The sequence below is a fragment of the Narcine bancroftii genome, chromosome 10, assembly GCF_036971445.1.
Source record: "Narcine bancroftii isolate sNarBan1 chromosome 10, sNarBan1.hap1, whole genome shotgun sequence".
NCBI lineage: Eukaryota > Metazoa > Chordata > Chondrichthyes > Torpediniformes > Narcinidae > Narcine > Narcine bancroftii.
Genome location: NC_091478.1, coordinates 27,976,488 through 27,996,526, shown reverse-complemented (window position 1 = coordinate 27,996,526; position 20,039 = coordinate 27,976,488). Strand labels below are relative to the sequence as shown.

General features: G+C 46.6%; 1 protein-coding gene across 2 annotated transcripts in view; it reads left to right on the top strand.

Annotated features, from left to right (window-relative positions):
• The window catches only part of LOC138744354 (LIM domain-binding protein 1), a 94,641-nt gene that overhangs the window by 18,163 nt on the left and 56,439 nt on the right, over nucleotides 1–20,039 (top strand). The window contains exon 5 of one of the 2 annotated variants that reach the window (XM_069900378.1): nucleotides 4,981–5,063. Coding sequence is in view for 1 of the 2 variants with exons in the window: in XM_069900374.1 (XP_069756475.1) it covers nucleotides 5,169–5,193 (25 nt within the window). In the remaining variant the exon portion in view is untranslated. Of the gene's footprint in view, nucleotides 1–4,980; nucleotides 5,064–5,093; nucleotides 5,194–20,039 lie in introns of those variants that run through there. The other variant, XM_069900374.1, reaches the window with a different exon arrangement.

Sequence of the window (20,039 nt, the reverse complement as noted above, 5' to 3'; positions counted from 1 at the left end):
CCCCTTTGTTTCTCTTCCTTATCTCACCAGTGTCACCCTCTGATCTCAGATTCCAGCTACATCAGCCCCTCCTCCGCCCTGAGCGACTCCTCTTCTTCCTCCTCCTCACCCCTTTGTTTCTCTTCCTCTCCCCTCCCCCCATGTCATGCACCTGCCAATCAACTGTCTGTCTACCATCCTTTACCCCTTCCTGATTCACCAATCCCCCATTGACCCCTGTTCAACCCCTCCCACCTTGTCCTCATTTTAACGCCCATCTCCATGCGCGGCAAGATCAGCGTGATGCTATTACAAGGCCAGGGTTCAAATCTGATGCTCACTGTAAGGAGTTTGTACGTTGTCCCCATGTCTGCATGGGTTTTCTCCAGGTGCTCCAGTTCCCTCCCATCCTTCAAAACATTAGGTTAATTGGGCAGCATGGGCTCATGGGCTGGAATGGCCTGTTACCCTGCTGATTGTCTATATTTAAATTTAATCTCCCTTCTGCACTCAGCCTTGATGAAAGATTCCGGCCCAAAACGTTAACCATTCTTTTTCCTCCCACGGATGCTGAGTTCCTCCAGCAAATTGTTTGTTGCTCCAGATTCTAGCATCTGCAGTCTCTTTTTTTTTAAATAATGCATCTGCAGTCTCTCATGCAGCCCCAACTTGTGTTCAAGCCTCCTCCAATTCACAGAAGTACTTGATTCAGACTGACGTTATGTAGTCAGCTGCGAGGAAGTGCTGCACTGCAGCGGACTGGTGCTGGGGGGTGTGCTGTGGTGTTGAAGTGGGGCACTGAGGATCCCCTTCCTCAGAAGGAAACTGGACTGAGACCATACTTGGATTGGTATTGAAGATCCTGAGGCATTTGGGAAGTTCAACCAATTTATTCCTGGTTAACAAAATTCAATCAGAGACTCATTTAAGGACTTATTTTGAACATTACACTCAACAACAAATTCTTTCAAAAGGTTTGCGTCCTGAAAAAAAAATTGAGGATCATGATAGACAACTTCAAGCTGAACACCAAGATTATTTCCATTTTGCTCATAATGTAGGACATTGTAGAACCATGAAAATGAACTTTTATTGAATTTAGTATGTTTAATCACATAATGATACTGACACATTGCAGTAGTTTAACTGATATAAAAATGTTTTGCCGCTAACTTTTGTTTGTACTCAGCATCTGATGCCTCTTGTGTCAGTGTCCAACAACAGTCAGCCAGCATTGATGGATTCCAATTGGCCTGATACCGTTTTTCCATGGTCACAATCTCCTGGTAAAACCTTTCACCGTGTTCATCATTAACTGCATCAAGACCAGCAGGGAAGAAGTCCAAGTGCAAATGCAGAATATGAATTTTTAATGTCTTGCTGCACTTCGTCGTTTTGTCTGCTTCAAGTCAACTTAAAATATAACAGGAAATCACAAAAATAAGTTATATCTAAAAAAATGATACATGATAGAAAGTTTTTAAGATGAACTTTATGATCACCAGCCCAAGATCCATAAAATACACCCAAAAGCGTTCAGGAAGTAAAATCTTCATTGTCCAGTGTTATTTATTGCACTTTTTTGTTATATATCGCACAGTCAGTTTGTTTACATTTCCCTCTTTTGTGTACATATGTTTTCTTGACTACAGCTAAGTAGAAATTCTGTCTTGCCTGCAGAAAAAAGAATCTCAGGGATGTATGTGATGTCATGCATGTACTCTGACAATAAATCTGAATTTTGAACTTCAGTTAAAGTCAGTAAAAGGTGGCAGTGGATAGCGCAACACTGTTACAGTGCCAGCGATTAGGACCGGAGTTTGAATCCCACGTTGTCAGTAGAGTTTGTATGTTCTTCCCATGTCTGTGAGGGTTTTCTAATGGGGCTCCTTCCACTGTTCCAAATATACCAGGGTTGTGGGTTAATTGGATGGCATGGGCTCATGGTCCAATAGAGCCTGTTACCTTACAGTATGTCTAAATTTAAAATTTAAAACAAAGTGTGCAAGTTATTTGACTTCCAGTCTTGTACTAAATGGGTGCCAAAGTGTGCTGTGTTTCACTTCTGACATTCAGTCCCATAACCTTCCATCTGTCTCAGCTACAGCATGGCACGTTTACCACTTCTGACGGAGGAAATGTTTTTGTTTCTTTATCTGCTCATTTGTTTACAAGGTAGGATGTAAAGCAGAGAAACAGGCCATTCAGCCCAACCAGTCCATTTTGGCAGTTGTGTCTGTGGGAGTCTCCTAATGTTTCTGTCTCTCAGTGTGACCCTCCTCTCCCTCCTGTTTCTCTGACCACCCCTTAAACCCATTAATCACATCCTTCCCCACCACTCCCTATGCAGATGCAAGGCCCACATTCTCACCAGATATAGAGGGGGGGGGGGGAGGGGGTGGAATCGTTTTTCCCAATTCCCTGCAGAATTTCTTACTCACTCTCTGACACTGTCAACCCTCTTCCCCTACTGTCAAAAACATTCCCTCTGCATCCACTCCAATAAATGCCCCCAGATATTTGAAGGCCACAGTGATATAATGCCTCGTTCCCCTTTCTCTAAAATGTTGCTCCTTCTTTACAGAGGTCATGTTGCAGTTGTATAAGACATTGGTGAGGCCCCATTTGGAGTATTGCGTTCAGTTTTGGTCACCGCGCTGCAGGAAGGATGTTGTCAAGCTGGAGAGGGTGCAGAGAAGATTTACGAGGGTATTGCCAGGACTGGGGGCCTGAGTTACAGGGAAAGGTTGAGCAGGCTGGGGAGTGCAGGAGGATGATAGGTGATCTCACAGAGGTGTTCAAAGTCATGAGAGCCATCAGGTGAATGCAGAGTCTTTAGCCAAGAGCTATGGAATTGGTAACCAGAAGACATGGGTTTAAAGTTGGGGGGTGGGGGTGGGGGAGAGATTTAACAGGAACCCAAAGGTAACTGCTTTACACAGTGTGTGGAACAGACTACAAGAGGAGGTGCTTAAGGAAAGACTATTGCAACTTTTAAGAAACATTTGAGCAGATACGGATTTTATGGGTTCTCAACCTTTTTCAGTCTAAGGCCCACCTGGCTTCTGACAATGACAGAGCAATATTTTCAAATCAAAGGCAGCTCTGTAAGAAAAACATCTTTATCTAATTTTAAATATTTTATTTAACATTTTAAAGAACAAAAAACACTGCAAGCCTACACTGAACATAAAAACTCCAATCAAAATCAAAGTTCAAGCCACCTTAATGAGACCCTTGTTCCTGATCTTTCTTCACCAGTTTCCACATCCTTGGTTCTGTTGTAGATAATGCACACATGAGATCTGCCTCCACTTGTAACATATACTACAGTCACACAAACCTGTCCAGGGTAAATCTTCAATGCAAATTTTTACAAAAATAATTTATATCCGATTTTAGAGGAGAAATATACATGTGTCTTATCTTATAAACCTCTTGAGTATTGACTGAAGTGAGTACAACAAGCAGTAAGATGACAGAAAACACACACTTCTGAATCTGCCTTGTGTGAAGGTCGAATAGGAACTGTGACTGAGTGGTGAGCACCAAGCTGCTTGTGAGTCGGCCAGATGACCTCAGTGACAGATTGTTTGCCACCCCACCTAATCTCACCCAGGAGGATTGAGGCATGACCTCAGACCCACCCTGACTTCAGTGGGTTGGGAAGTCTCTGTGACTCACATGGATACACGCTGTGGCCCACTGGTTGGGAACACCGAGATAGATGGATAAGGGCCAAGTGCAGACAGGTGGAACAAGTGGGACAATTTGGTCAGGATGGCCCAAATGGCCTGTTTCCTCACTGTGTGACTCATTAAATCTCCATAGAGTGTAGAGGATGTAGATTCAACACAGAGGCCACCCTCAAATGATAGGAGTAACATCTCATATTCCGTCTGGGTATGGCATTAACATTGACTTCTCCGGTTTCTGCTAGACCATTCTCTGTTCTCCTCCATCCCTCTGTGTCCTTTCCTCCATCCCTCTGTGTCCTTTCCTCCATCCCTCTGTGTCCTTTCCTCCATCCCCTCCCCTTTCCAGTTTCAGAGCTCTTCTCCTTCCCCCTGTGCTTTGTTTTGCCCTCCCTCATTTACCATCCAGCCTGTGGGTCCGTGCTCCTCTCCCTGCCCCCACGGGCGCCTGCCTCCATTGTGCTGATCCCTTGATGAAGGGCCCAAGCCCGAAACGTTGGGTGTGCACCTTCATCTTTGCTGTATGAAGTACACTGTTTGAATCTGCTGAGTTCCCCCAGCCTTGTGTCTTTACTTTAAAACGCCACTGCGGGCAGCGGAGACTCCTGTTTCTTGGGAATCTCGCGGGGTGGGGGTGGGGGTCCGGAGACCGAGCCCCAGGAGAGGAGATGGAGCAGATCTTCCCTGCCTGGCAACGTGGGCTAGGTCGGTCCAAGACGGGCCGAACGGCCTTCCGCGCCCAGAAGCAAGGGAAGCTTCAGCTTGCTTGCTTCGGGCGATCTCCCGACTTGGTCGCAAAAGTGTTTGTTCGACCGCAACCGGGCAAAGGGTTAAAACATCGGAGACTCCCGGATCCGGGCGGGGGGGGGGGGGGAGGGAGAGGAAGAGGAAAGCAGAGAGGCAGGGAGGGAGAGAGAGAGAGAGAGAGAGAGGGAGAGAGGGAGAGAGAGAGAGAAAGGCTGATAAACAAGGTCAGGCTGACCAGCCGGAGGAGCGCCCACGGGAATGAATACCAGGGGAGGTTTCAGTGAGCAAAGCAGCCTTTGAGAGAGAGAGAGAGAGAGAGAGAGAGAGAGGGAGGGAGGGAGGGAAGGAGGGAGAGAGAGAGAGAGAGAGAATCTGGGTCACATGCTGGCTGAGGCATTGCCATCCCGTTTCCTGGGTTACACTGCCAGACACACTCTCCACCCACTGAATTCGGCATTTGCATATTAATGAGTGGAGATATTCTGCCTTTGAGGGAATGAATAATTTCTGCTTCCTGTTTGTCTGACGGACCCCTCTGTCTTTCTTCTCTCTCTCTCAGAGATTTCGGTTCGTGACATCAACACACGCAGGACACCATGAAGTAGAGGGAGGCTGTGTTGTCTTCGCTTCTCGAAACCAGAGGTGGTGGTGGTGGTTGTGTTGGGGGGGGCGGGGGGGGGGACAAGGATTTAAAAGGAAGCGTATTTCTACACGCACACAGAGGAAGGGAGTTCAGAGATGTGAAAAATGTCAGGAGGTTGCTCGTGTCCTGGTGAGTACAGTATACCCCAGTCGCTAATGGGTAACCAATTAACTTTATTAATGTGGAAATGTGTGGTTTATGGGGAACTGGTATTTAGGCCTGTGGCTTTACCTTCTGCCTGCGCTGTGGAAGGAGAGAGGGGAAAAAAAAGCCTTCATGTGGATTTTTTTTGCAGTTGAACCATTTTAGATTTGATTGTCGAGGCTTTTTCTCCTTCATGCATGCTTAGTGTTCAACAAAATGATGTTTGATGAATGCTTTATTTTATATTTCTGTGCATACATACGCACTCACGCAAACACACATGCATGTACACACGTGTGCATGCACACCAAACCTTCCTCTCTACACAGACGCACACACCTACGTCAACATGTTTGTGCACATCACTGACTCACACAGACCCACACACATACATACCAAGCAACACACACACATGCACACCAAGCAACACACACACATGCACACCAAGCAACACGCACACATGCACACCAAGCAACACACACACATGCACACCAAGCAGCACGCACGCACACCAAGCAACACGCACGCACGCACACCAAGCAACACGCACGCACGCACGCACACCAAGCAGCACGCACGCACGCACACCAAGCAACACGCACGCACGCACACCAAGCAACACGCACGCACGCACACCAAGCAACACGCACGCACGCACACCAAGCAACACGCACGCACGCACACCAAGCAACACGCACGCACGCACACCAAGCAACACGCACGCACGCACACCAAGCAGCACGCACGCACACCAAGCAGCACGCACGCACACCAAGCAACACGCACGCACGCACACCAAGCAACACGCACGCACACCAAGCAACACGCACGCACGCACACCAAGCTACACGCACACCAAGCAACACGCACGCACGCACACCAAGCAGCACGCACGCACGCACACCAAGCAGCACGCACGCACACACACCAAGCAGCACGCACGCACGCACACCAAGCAGCACGCACGCCCGCACGCCAAGCAGCACGCACGCCCGCGCGCCAAGCAACACGCGCACGCCCGCGCGCCAAGCAACACGCGCACGCCCGCGCGCCAAGCAACACGCGCACGCCCGCGCGCCAAGCAACACGCGCACGCCCGCGCGCCAAGCAACACGCGCACGCCCGCGCGCCAAGCAACACGCGCACGCCCGCGCGCCAAGCGCCGCGCGCACCAAGCGACATACACACACACAAAGCTGTGAGTGTGCAGGGTTTGAAGTCATTCCAACAGACACGTCATCTGTAAACTTTTACATTTCCCTTCCCACCAGTGCATGACTTGCTGATAATTGGGTCTGCTACAACAAGTGCGGTGTCCCATCCATGTTTCATGGATAATGTGGGTTACATTTTATACAAAGCGGTGGCCTGGATGAGAGGCCAGGGCTGCTTCTTCTGGATCTATGAACCACGGATGTTAGGGGCTATGATGTCTGGTGTCTTGATTTTGATTCCGGGTCGACCATCAGTCTCCCGGCTACCGCTGTGGGTATTGACAACCCCTGCATCTTTCCTCTCCTTCAATACTGGGGTCTCAGGCATCTCCCCACTATTGGCAGCCACAGCAGGAAGATGACGCAGTGGATAAGTTAATGGATCGTAAACACAGAGGCCCGGGCCAACAAGCCAGAGAGTTCAAACCCCACCGCAGCAGAGTTTAAATTTGGTTAATAACCTGGAAATTTGAGAAAAGGTCCTTGTGATGACAGCTGGATTGTTGTAAAAGCTCTCCTGCAGAGGAGAAAATCTGCGTTACTGTAACTATGACATGGCTGTAGCAAAATCACTATAGTAAAACAGAAGAAAATAAAACTTGGCAGTCCATCTCTATGTTGACCAAAGCACTGATTTCACACACAGCCAATTGACCTTGCAGAGTTCTCATCCTGAACACCCAGTGACTGTTGTATCTCCACCATTGGAAAATCGACACAGGAACGCCATCACTGTCTGGTTCCCCGCCCGTTGACACGGGAACGCCATCACTGTCTGGTTACCTGCCCGTCGACACTGAAACGCCACCACTGTCTGGTTCCCCACCCGTCGACACGGGAGCGCCACTACTGTCTGGGTTCCCTACTATTGACACAGGAGTGCCACCACTGTCTGTCTTTCCTCCTTAGACAAATGCCATTCTGATTTGGGAATTAGTCTACTCCATCTGCCACCCTGAACCATTGCTCACTCTCTATCAAAGGTGGCTAGCGTATGCCTGCTATTGAAATTCTGGCTGCCACTCTCCCAGCCCACTCCAGTGGTATCTGAGAAATACCAGGGGAGCTGGCATGAACATAATCAAGTGACTCCTGGAAATGTGTCTCCATTCCATCAACATCACTGAATCCAGACGACCAGAGAGCACCATGGTACAGAAACAGGCCATTCAGCCCATCCAGTCCATGTCCTGTCCCATTGACCCTCCAATCTTCTCGTGTTGAATTTGGACCCACAACCACCACATCCATTGCCATTTCATTCCACACTCCCCATCAAAGGAAAGCAGCTCCCCTCCATCTTCATTGTTGGTACACAGGGGAGCTGGAACCTGAAGCCACACACAATCTGCTGGGGGAAACTCAGATTGATCAATGTTCTTTTCTTTTTTAAAAAAAAAATAAAATCAACCATTAATTCCCTCACACTGATTTGCACAATCATTGAGGTTATCCCACTGAGGGTGGGTGAAACCAGAAGTAGAGGTCATGGGTTCATGGTGAAAGGTGAAATGTGTAAGGGGAACATGAGGGGGAAACCTCCTCACACAGAGAATGGTGGGATTATGGAATGGGCTGCCAACAGAAGTGCTAAATATGCGCTCAATTTTGATATTTAAAAGAAGAATGGATCAGTACATGGATGGGTATGGAGGGATATGGTCTGGGTGCAGGTCAGTGTCAGTGGGACATGGTAGAGTAACAGTTTGACATTGACTAGATGGGCTGAGGGGCCTGTTTCTGTGCTGTAGTATTCAATGGTACTTAACCTGTTGAGTTCCTGGTGTTATTAGAAGCTGTCAGATACTCCACATCAAAGGTGACTGCCTTCTGCAGTGGGTGACAGAAATGGTGGGATTCCCACTGGAAACCTCTCTGCATTCCTGCTATCTGCCCAATGTTCCCTCTGATCTGTGCTTCTGCGTGAGGCATCAGGGAGGACAACCAAAGCTCTCCAAAAATTCAGATCACATACTGTTTATTGCCTTGTAATAAAACAGAAATGTAAAATTACACAAATTAAACCAGAACTTGAAAATTAATTCTGTGCAGGATGGCTATGGAGGAGTAACATTTAATTTGGGTAGAGAGAATTCCTGAGAGCATCCCTGCCTCGTCCTTCACCAGCTCAATGCATCTGAGAGCAAATTAAGTACACTTGGGGTTTCTTCTCCAGAAAAGAGAAGGCAGATTATGACTGGATAAAAGAAGCAAAAGATTTTCAACAGTTTCTGACATATTTTGATACAGAAGTAGGCTCTTTGGCCCACCAAGTCTCTGCTGGTTCCCTGCAGAGCAATTTCCCATTGCTCCTGATTCCCCCATCCCCACTACTATTTCCCTGAATTCCTGCAACTTACTATCTCGCACGTCTTCCCCTCCCCTCTCTTCAGCTTCCACCACTCACCCACACTCACAGCAACCAATTAATAACCCCCTCCCCCACAATGTGCATGTCACTGGGATGGGGGAGAAAACCCACGGGGTCACAGAGAGCTGGATTACTGCCAGACCTGCAGTGTTGTGAGGTAGTGGTGCTGACTGCTATACCACCATGCTACTTGCTTATGCTAGTATAAAGGACTTGGGAGTCCTCGTGCAGGATACCCTGAAAGATTGAGTTGGTGGTGAAGAAGACGAATGCAATTTCTTTTGCCAGAAAATGGTGAAGCTCTGGAATTTACTACCTTGGTCGGCTGTGGAGGCCAGGTTGTTGGCTGTATTTAAGGCAGTGATTGAATAACTCAGGGTATCAAAAGTTATGGGGAGAAGGCAGGGGTGTGGGGCTGAGTGGGAGAATGGATCAGCTCATGATGGAATGGCAGAGGGAGTCAATGGGCCAATTTGCCCAAGTCTATTCAAAAATCTTTTGACGTGTTAGCCATGGGAGAGGTACATTGCTTGTGTCGAACCTCAGTCAGCTTGATCCTTGTGGACTTGCTCGTGGATATCTGACCATCAATGCAACTTCCAGTTTTGGAATATTGACACAGGGGTGGGTTTGGCAGTGCTGGAAGCAGCAGATGTGTAGATGTTTGGGCTTTAGACCTACAGGCGTCAGCAAGAGATGGAGCAGTACTGAGGAAGACCATCACTCACCATTCGACTGAAGGGCAAAGCTGGTTCCAAGGGCAGAATGGTCTTGCTTTCTGTGCGTGAGAACGATATAGGGGCTTTTGCTGTGATGTCTAAGTGAAAGGTCCAGCAGTTGAAAGGGTTGGATTGATGTTCAAATCTCACCAAGGCCATGGGGGGAATTTAAATTTTGCCAATATAATAAATCTGGAACATTAAGAAAAATCTGCTGGTGATCGTCAGAATAGAAACTATTCTAAAAGTTCAACAATGGCGAAGGAAGTTGCTGTCCTTGTCAGTTTGCTTCTGTGACTCCAGGCCTACAATTCTGACTCTAAACTGCCTCTGGAATGGCTCGCAAACACTTGGAAATGGGCAATAAATTCTGGTCCTTTCTTTTTATGTTGTATATCAATGATTTAGACCAGCCATTCTCAATCTTTTTACAGCTATGTTCCCCCCACCCCACCCCAGGACTCTCCTCACAGTATATGGGGCCCCCTTACCTGTGAAGCAGTCAATTTTTGGTTTCTTCTGTACTTCTCTTTTATCATGTAAATGTAAATTTTTTTCATTTAAAAAATGTATCTTTTGTGAGGTGAAATGAAAACAAGACTTTTACTTAAATGTGCTGTGGAAAATAGCTGATTTAGATTATGGAATGAATGGCTTTGTGGCCAAGTTTGCAGATGATATGAAGGTTGTGGAGGAGCAGATAGTGTTGAGGAAACACAGAGGCCGCAGAAGGACTTAAACAGATTAGGAGGAGAAATGGCAAATAAAATACAATGTTGGAAAGTGTACGGTCATGCACTTTGGTAGAAGAAATAAATGGAGAGAAGATTGAAAGTTCCCAGATGCATAGAGACCTCTGAGTCCTTGTGCAAAATAGCCTAAAGGTAACCTTGCAGGTTGAGTCAGTGATGAAGAAGGCAAATGCAATGGAACCATTGGTTTAGAGCAGTGGTTTTCCAACTTCCCCTTTAAACTCTCATTCTGCACAGCCCTTACAGCGTGGGAAAGTTGGTAGCAGTATTGTGCACAATATATAAATACCGTGGGTGGGGGGGGAAGCAATAGTGGACCTGCCCTCCCAGAGTTCCTTGTGGCAGAGAAAGCGCTGTATGCATGGCTACAAGCATGGTTTTCTCCTCTGCTGTACGGCATTCTGGGAAGTCAGGTCTGCCCGCTTTTTCCTACTGTCTTTATAAATTGTGCGCCATGGCGCTACCAACTTTCCCACACTGTTTAAAAATTGTCCACTACTGCTATTCATTTCCTCTCTCTCTTTCTCCCGCTGTGACTTTCACATGGCAGTTTATACCTTCATTTTAATAATTTCTTCCTTCACGTTCCTGCACTCATGTAAAAACTTGGGTCATTTCTGTCCCAGAATGCAGTTACCCATTCTACACTTACCTGATTGCAACGCCGACATCTGCAGATGCTGGGAATTGTATTAGGGATGATGTCATCTCACAACACCATTGAGAAGATTTTCATTTCACTCTAGACCCTTTTTAGACTGATTGGCCTTTAATTCCTGGACCACTAACAAGTGTGAAGGGGACTTAGGACAAGAGGTCACAACTTCAGGATTGAAGGGCATCTGCTTAGGTCAGAGATATGTAGGAATTTCTTCAGCCAGAGGGTGGTGAATCTGTGGAATTTGTTGCCACAGGCGGTTGTGGAGGACAGATCATTGTGTGTATTTAAGGCAGATATTGATAGGTTCTTGATTAGCCATGGCATCAAAGGTTATGAGGAGGAGGCTGGGCAGTGGGGCTGAGTGGGAAAATGGATCAGCTAATGATTGAATAGTGGGGTAGACTTGATGGGCTGAATGGCCTATTTATACTGCTATGTCTTATGGTTATCCCGCAGTGGATATTGCTATAACTGGTGACTTGGTTACTGCTGCATGTGGGATTTATCTCTATTCCGTGGCCAGAATGACTGCACTTCAAAGTATCCCAATGATTATGTTGTGGTTTGTGACACTTGAAAGGTGCTATATAAATGCAAGCTTTATTTTGTTGTCTTCTCATGGCAACTTTCTTGGGTGGGCAACATGGTTAATATAGCAATTAGCGAAACACGATAACAGCGCCATTGACCTGTGTTAAAATCCAGCACTCTCTTTAAGGAATTTGTACAATCTCCCTGTAAATTTTCTCTGGGTGTTCCAGTTTCATCCCACCTTTGAAAACGAACAGGACTGGTAGGTTAATTGAATGTAATTGGGCAGCAGGGGTTTCATGGACTGGAAGGGCCTTTGATAGTGCTGTATTGTTAAAAACATTATTCTTCAACTGTTGCCATTGCTGGTGGTAATTCTCCCTTTTTTTAATTAAACGCTTTCTTCAGTGATAATGGATAAGAATAGGTGGAGTGTTCTGCATCAGAAGCAATCTCTGCTAATTCTGGTCACAATGATGAGCTCAGGAATTTGCAGAGTGTATTGAAAACACAAGAGTATATATTAAAAAAAATCTACTCAGGAAATGTGAGTGAATTTTAGTTACAAGCGTTAAAGAGAATAGTTGCAATTTTACTGAACCAATTTGTTGATTTATGAACTGTTTGTACCAAGTCCTTGTGAGCTACATGTTGATGACATCCTTGTAAGAGGGGAAAAATCAATGCCAGGCATTGTGTAGTCCATCTCTATCTGCCGACTGTGTTTGCAAGTGGACGTGTGCCCTTGTCTGTTTGCATGTGGCGTAAGTATTTGTGTGTGTGTTTGCACATTGTGCATGCTTACATAAGCTCGTGCGTCTTCGCACGTGTGGGTGCATTTATTTACAGGTATGAATGTGTGTATTTGCCTGTGGCCCCTTGTCTGGATGTGTCAAGTGAAGGACCCCCTTCAACCGGCAAAGCTGTGGGAAGGGAGCAACTTAACTGTACAGACAGGACAGACTGTGGTATAGCATTGTGTCCTCTTGCATGTGTTATGGTTTAATATTCACATAAGGTTTGAGATAGACCTGCAGTGACCACTTTGATGAGAGACCACTTTTCACCTGACTCTCCTCAGAATTGGGTTTATTGTCATGAACATGTGTCACCAAATTTGTTGTTTTGCGGCAGCGTTATTGTGCATTACAGGTGCAAAATTGCTATAAATTATATTTGTGTAAATATACTATTTAAAAAAATAATTAGAGTAAAAGAAGAGGAAATCTAATGGCAGAGGGCAAGAAACTGTCCTTGTGCCACTGGGTGTTCATCTTCAGGCTCCTGTACCTGATGGTAGCAAAGTGAAGAGGGCATGGCCTGGGTGATGCGAGTCTTTGAGGATAATGGCTGATTTCTTAAGACGCCGCCCTTTGTATATGACATTACTGGAGTGAAAACTGTTGCCCGTGATGGCGCTGGCTGAGTTCACAACTTTCTGTAGCCTGTTTTTGTCCATACTAGACAGTGATGCAACAATCAAAATGCTCTTCACGGTACACCTATAGAAATTTGCAAGAGTCTTTGGTGACATACCAAATCTCAAATTCCTCCCAAAGTATAGCCACTGGCGAGCTTTCATTGTTGGGAAATACATGATGAGGAGGCTACTACAGGGCATCGGGGGTTCTGTTCATGGACTATTACTCAGGAAGGAAGAGTTCAAACTGAGAGTTATAATCCTATGTCAAAAGACCAGGAATAAAGAAACTGATCTCATTAAAAATGACCTTGGGGCTTGTGTATTTTTGTTAAGAGTCCAGTGGTTCACTGGTGACTTAGGGAGTGAGATCTAGCATTTGAACTTGAAGATATAGTACCTGGTTAATGGCAGGATTCTTAACAGGAACAGAGAGACCTTGGGGTCCAGGTCCATAGATCCCTCAAGGTTGCTGTGCTAATGGATAGGATGGTTAAGAAGGCCCAAAACATTGGTTGTATATGTTTGGCTCCTCAGGACGGTGCGGGACCTGCTGAGTTTTTTCAGCACTTTTGTGTATTAACTACAATCACAGATTCTGCAAACTTTCTTGTTTCACTCAAGGCATATGGTGTGCTGGCCTTTATTAGTCAGGGGATTGAGTTCGATAGTCATGAGGGAATGTTGCAGCTCTATAAAACTCTGGTTAGACCACACTTGGAATGTTGTGTTCGTTTCTGGTCATCTCATTACAGGAAGGATGCAGAGATTTAAAAGGATGCTTCCTGGATTGGAGAATGTGTCTTATGAGGCAAGGTTAGCAGAGCTGGGGCTTTTCTAGTTGGAGTGAAGAAGGATGAGAAGTGACAATAGAAGTCTACAAGATTTTGAGCGGCATAGATAGGGTGGACAGCCAGCACCTTTTTCCCAAGGAGAGAGTAGCAAACACAAAAGGACCTCAAGGTGAGGGAAGAAAAGTTTAGGGGTGATGTCAGGGTTAAGTTTTTTTTGCACAGAGTGTAGTGGGTGCCTGGAACGCATTGCGAGGGGTGGTGGTGGAGGCTGGAAAATTAGGGGTTTTTTAAAGATCTTAGACAGACACATGGATACAAGAAAAATTGAGGCTTTTGGGTGTGAGGTAGAATCAGGTTAGATTGTTGAGTTTGTTTATATAGGTTGGCACAACATCATGGGCCGAAGGGCCTGCATTGTGCTGTAATGTAATTTGGCCCTGGTATGTTATCCCATCCTACAGCAGAGTGACAATCCAAATCTTCCCGTGCAAATCAGCGGGACACTTATTTGTGTCAAATTGTCCCCACACTGTCGGTGAGGCAGGCCCACAAACCAGGAACAAATGGGGAATCAGCCCCACACATTCCTCACTTTTTGGGACACCTTCTGATGTCATTGTTGTTTCTGCACCAGACCTTGCATATCCCATTTAACAAAGGTACCCTGTTTCAAGAGTCGCAGATTCTACAGCATGGAAACAGGCCCTTCAACCCATCTTGTTCACACTGACTAAGCCAGTCTCATTTGCCAGCGTTCAGCTCCCATCTCTCGAAGTGTTTCCTATCCATGTACCTGATCAAACATCTTCAGCCCCACCCCTTGTGGAGTTCCCTCTCCATCACCTGTGGCAGTCCCTCTCCATCTCTCTGTGATGTCCATCCTCGCCTTCCCCACCGCCCCCATGGATCCTCTGCACAATCCAACTCCTCGCACCTAACAGTAGCTTTTGAACTACCGGAGGCCTGATGAAGGGTTCCAGCCTGAAATGTTGACCATTCTCTTTCTCCCATGGATGCTACTTGATCTGTGAGTTCCCCCAGTAGATTGCGCTTTGCTCCAGGTGCCAGCATCTGTGATCTCTCATCGGACATTGAACAGTATAGCACACATATCCATGCTGAACATGATGCCTAATTTAAACTTAAACTGTCTGAAAGTTTGTTTCTAAGATAAAACCCTCAGATCACTCTGCACATTAATGGTTTTGAGAGCCGTGCCATAATCTATCTATGTTCAACTCCTCCCATTTGTCTGGATTAAACTCCATTTTTCTGTCCAAATCTATAACTGATCTGTATCCTGCTGTATTCTTTAATTACCCTTTATTCCACCAATCTTTGTATCATTGGCCAACCCATCACTTTTTCATCCAAGTCATTCATACACAGGGTCACAACACGGATTAAAGTAAAACACAAAAGTCTGCAGACACCGTGGGTTGAAGTAAAAACACAAAGCTGGAGAAACTCAGCAGGTCAAGCAGTGTCCTTTATTCTTCTTTGGCTTGGCTTCGCGGACGAAGATTTATGGAGGGGTATGTCCACGTCTGCTGAAAGCTCGTTGGTGACTGACAAGTCCGATGCGGGACAGGCAGACATGGTTGCAAGGGAAAATTGGTTGGTTGGGGTTGGGTGTTGGGTTTTTCCTCCTTTGTCTTTTGTCAGTGAGGTGGGCTCTGCGGGCTTCTTCAAAGGAGGTTGCTGCCCGCCGAACTGTGAGGCGCCAAGATGTACGGTCGGAGGCGAGATCATCCCACTGGCGGTGGTCAATGTGGCAGGCACCAAGAGATTTCTTTAAGCAGTCCTTGTACCTCTTCTTTGATGCACCTCTGTCTCGGTGGCCAGTGGAGAGCTCGCCATGGAACACGATCTTGGGAAGGCGATGGTCCTCCATTCTGGAGACGTGACCCACCCAGCGCAGTTGGGTCTTCAGCAGCGTGGATTCGATGCTTGCGGACTCTGCCAGCTCGAGTACTTCGATGTTGGTGATGAAGTTGCTCCAATGAATGTTGAGGATGGAGCGGAGACAACGCTGGTGGAAGCGTTCTAGGAGCTGTAGGTGATGCCGGTAGAGGACCCATGATTCGGAGCTGAACAGGAGTGTGGGTATGACAACGGCTCTGTATACGCTAATCTTTGTGAGGTTTTTCAGTTGGTTGTTTTTCCAGACTCTTTTGTGTAGTCTTCCAAAGGCGCTATTTGCCTTGGCGAGTCTGTTGTCTATCTCGATGTCGATCCTTGCATCTGATGAAATGGTGCAGCCGAGATAGGTAAACTGGTTGACCGTTTTGAGTTCTGTGTGCCCGATGGAGATGTGGGGGGCTGGTAGTCATTGTGGGGAGCTGGCTGATGGAGGACTTAGTTTTCTTCAGGCTGACCTTCAGGCCAAACATTTTGGCAGTTTCCGCAAAACAGGACGTCATGCGCTGGAGAACTGGCTCTGAATGGGCAACTAAAGCAGCATCGTCTGCAAAGAGTAGTTCACAGACAAGTTGCTCTTGTGTCTTGGTGTGAGCTTGCAGGCGCCTCAGATTGAAGAGACTGCCATCCGTGCGGTACCAGATGTAAACAGCGTCTTCATTGTTGAGGTCTTTCATGGCTTGTTTCAGCATCATGCTGAAGAAGATAGTAAAGAGGGTGGTGCGAGGACACAGCCTTGCTTCACGCCGTTGTCAATGGAGAAGGGTTCAGAGAGCTCATAGCTATATCTGACCCGACCTTGTTGGTTTTCGTGCAGTTGGATAACCATGTTATCCTTTATCTAACCATATCCTTTATATAGCAACGGTAAAGATACATAACTGATGTTTCGAGCTTGAGCCCTTCATCAAGGAATGGAAAAATGTCGGCTGGAATCCGAACAAATGATAAGGGGGGGGTGAGGTGGCTGCAAAGGGAGGAGGTGATAGGTGGAGAAGGGATTCCAGGGCCCAGACCCAAGTGGGAACAATGTGCAAATTGGAGGGGAGCCAGTGGGTGTTTTCATGTGCCTGCTCCGGGTGGACAAGATTACAGGTTGAAGAGGTTCCCTGGGCCAGGAACTGCAGTGCACACTAGCCACACTGTGCCGGCATTGGAACCTATCCACCAGCTGCTCTGTCCTGGTGTAATGTGAGGTTTGAGGAATATTGGAACAGAAGCCATCCAGTGCTCCATCGCTCTTCCAACCCACGCCCAGTGTATGTATTAATGTATTGCAGGGCCTGTAGCTTAAAAGGGTCCTAAATAGTGCCGGCTGGCACATTCACAGTCTTAAATAGTGCCGGCTGGTTCATGCACAATGAGGGCAAAGTGTGATGCCAGCACCCCCGCTCCCCACCGAGAGAGTTTCTGACGCTGACCCTGCATGTCCGTCTTGGTAAGTTTGAAATAGTCATAATTTTTCTTTTTTTAAAATATTTTATTTTTGTAGTCTTAATTATTCTTAACAAATTGTGCAGCTATGAGATACCACACCCCCATAGTCTGTGTTAATAACCCAGATTAAAGGTGATAATTGGCTAAAATCACTAACCTTAAATTTAATTGGGGTTATTAACACAAACTATGGGAGTGCGGTATCTCATAGTTGCTGCACAAAGATGAAAATGTTCAAGTTAAACACCTAGACAATCATTCATAATTCATAGTACATAAACATGGGACCCCTTGAAAATGCAGGGCCCGTAGCATTTGAGACTTTCGCTACTACATTAATCTGGCCCTGCCTCTGCCTCCACCCAGTCATGAGGAAGAGCTAGCCCTACATTCCCAAGTTAGGGCAGTGGATAGCTCGGAGGGGAACGTGCGAGTGGTGGTGTTCCCATTGGTTGGGGAGGTCTGAAAAATCAAACCTGAAATACAGGAAAAAGTGATGTTGGACCTTTAAGCAGGAATTGAGGGAGATGGGGATAGCAGAGGAAAGAGGCGCTGAGGTGGAGAGTCAGCCATGATATAGGAGGCATGAGGGGCCAAATGGCCTCTCCTGTATGTTATGTTTTTATGTTCTGAATTCCATGGGTTTTGTTTTCTCTCTTCACCCATAGACCATAAGAGTCCAACTTGGTGAATGTAGTTTTACCCACAAGTATATTTGCCAGGTTAGAACCATAGAATGCTACAGCACAGAAAACAGGGCATTCGGCCCTTCTAGTCTGTATCGTACCTCTAGTCCCATTGACCTGCACCCATTCCATAACCCTCCAGACCGTTCCCATCAATGTATCTACTCAATTTATTTTTAAAACAAGAGTGAGCACGAGGGCGAGGGTGATCTGGCTCTGACATCTGTCACCCCATTGTTCGCAAGGGATGATTTGGCTGATCTGGCTGGCTAGGTAGGTGTCACCCCTCCTTCATAGCTCCATGAAGCTCAGCGATTGGTCGTAGAGGACGGCCCCCTAGAAGAGGATTGCTCTGCCATCGAAGTTACTCCCCTGCTAGTCTAAACCTCAACGAGTGAGCCCACATTTACCATGTCAGATAGCAACTCGTTCCACACTTCCACCATTCTCTGAGTGAAAAGGTTCCCCCTAAACCTTTCCCCTTTCACCCTAAGGCTATGTCCTCTAGTATTTATGTCTCCTAATCTAAGTGGAAAGAGCCTACTCACATTTACTCTGCTATACCTTGAAATTGTGTCTAATAACCTTGAAATTGCCTTTTCCCCCATTCAGAACCTGAAATTTCCAGACAATCTTTGCCCTTTTCCAGAATTACCTTGAAACTCAGGGTCACGGTCACCAGATTCCAATAATGTTTGCTTTGCTTCATTTCCAAGGACTAGCACTGCCCTATCCCTCACAAGACTCTGCCAGCATTCCTGTCCTGCTCTCTTCAACCCCACTCCTTCCCCATTGCATCTCATGCGCTCTGTCCAACTTCCTCCTGCCACGTTTCCCACAAAGCATTTTCTCTAGTTTCCTCTGCATTCCCCTCCTCTTCACTTTTCCTAATCCTCCAACTCTCAACTTTCCTGTGGCACCTAATGTTCTTCCCCTTCCCCATTGCTCACCTCACCACTTTCTCATGACCCTTCTTCAAAACTCTTACACCTTCTCTCCATTGACTTGCGTCATGTAAGCTCAACTCTCCAGGACAATTGAACTCAGGAGAGATTGTGACCAACCCCTCCCCAACCCCACCACACCAACCCTTAAATAGTTGAGGAGAAACAGGATTTTTATTAGTTTATTACCTTGTTTGTAAAAGTATAATTTTATGGACCAATTTTTAAGGTTAAATTCAGGGGGTTGGCTGTTTCATGGATACTACTTTTGACTGCGGTAAGTATTTGTGTCATTGGAGGCATTGGGACCTCTAATGGATGGGAACGGGTGGGAAGTCCATGGTCGATGCATGGGGAGTTCCAATGGACAGTTGGCTGAGACTGGGTAGAAGTCCGCAATCAAGGCGCCGGGACCTCCATTGGACGAATGGCCAGGAATGGGTGGGAAGTCTGCGGTCGAGGCATCAGGAGGTCTAATATACGGCATGAGTTCATGACTGAGGTATAGGGTTGACTTTTACACGTGATATATGGAAAGTACCAAATTTCTAGGCCAAAAATAGGCTGGGGGGGAGGGTCAACATTTACATAGTATCGACTTTTACACTAGTATATATGATACTTTTCTGGATGAGGACAGTATCTAACTGCCTCAAGGAGGCTGGCGAAATCCCTCCTTGAGGAGAGAAGGTGTAAGTCACCATTATGGGACCCAATCTGAAACATTTCCTGACCTGCTGAGTCCCTCTAGTTGGGCTGGATGGGATTTCAGAGAGAGGCATTATGAAGGGATTTGAAAGCAAGGCTGGCAGTGTTAAAATCTACCATGTAAAGGGGACAGGATTGCTGATTAATGCAAGCAGAGAATTGACATCCCCACCCTGTTGCTTTCCCAAGCACAGGGCTGATTAAGGGAGCATTTCTGCCCTTGAGACAGGAAGGGAGAGCAGTGGGAAGATGAGCTCAGCCATCAATGAGTGTCCACATCAGTGCCAGCTGAGGGAATGTGGTTCTTATAGCCAAGCTTCAATCCCACAATGTCCCCACCATAATGTGTCCCACCCACACATTGTCTGCCTCAACATGTCCCACCACAGCAGTCCCCACCCCATGTTCCTCCCCCACAGTGTCCCTGCTCCACCATGTCCCACCCCCACATTGTCTCCACTCCACCCCCACAGTCCCCGCGCCCTGTCCCACCCTCACCCCACCTCACCACCGCTGGCTCACAAAGCATAAGTAATACCTCAGTTTTAAAACTCCTTTATTTTATTCATTCACAGAATTTCCATGTCACTGCAAAGCTGCTGTTAATTATCAATTGTATCTTGAACAAACGTAAACCTTATCAATAAAATGCTGCAGTTATTAGAGTGCAGGAC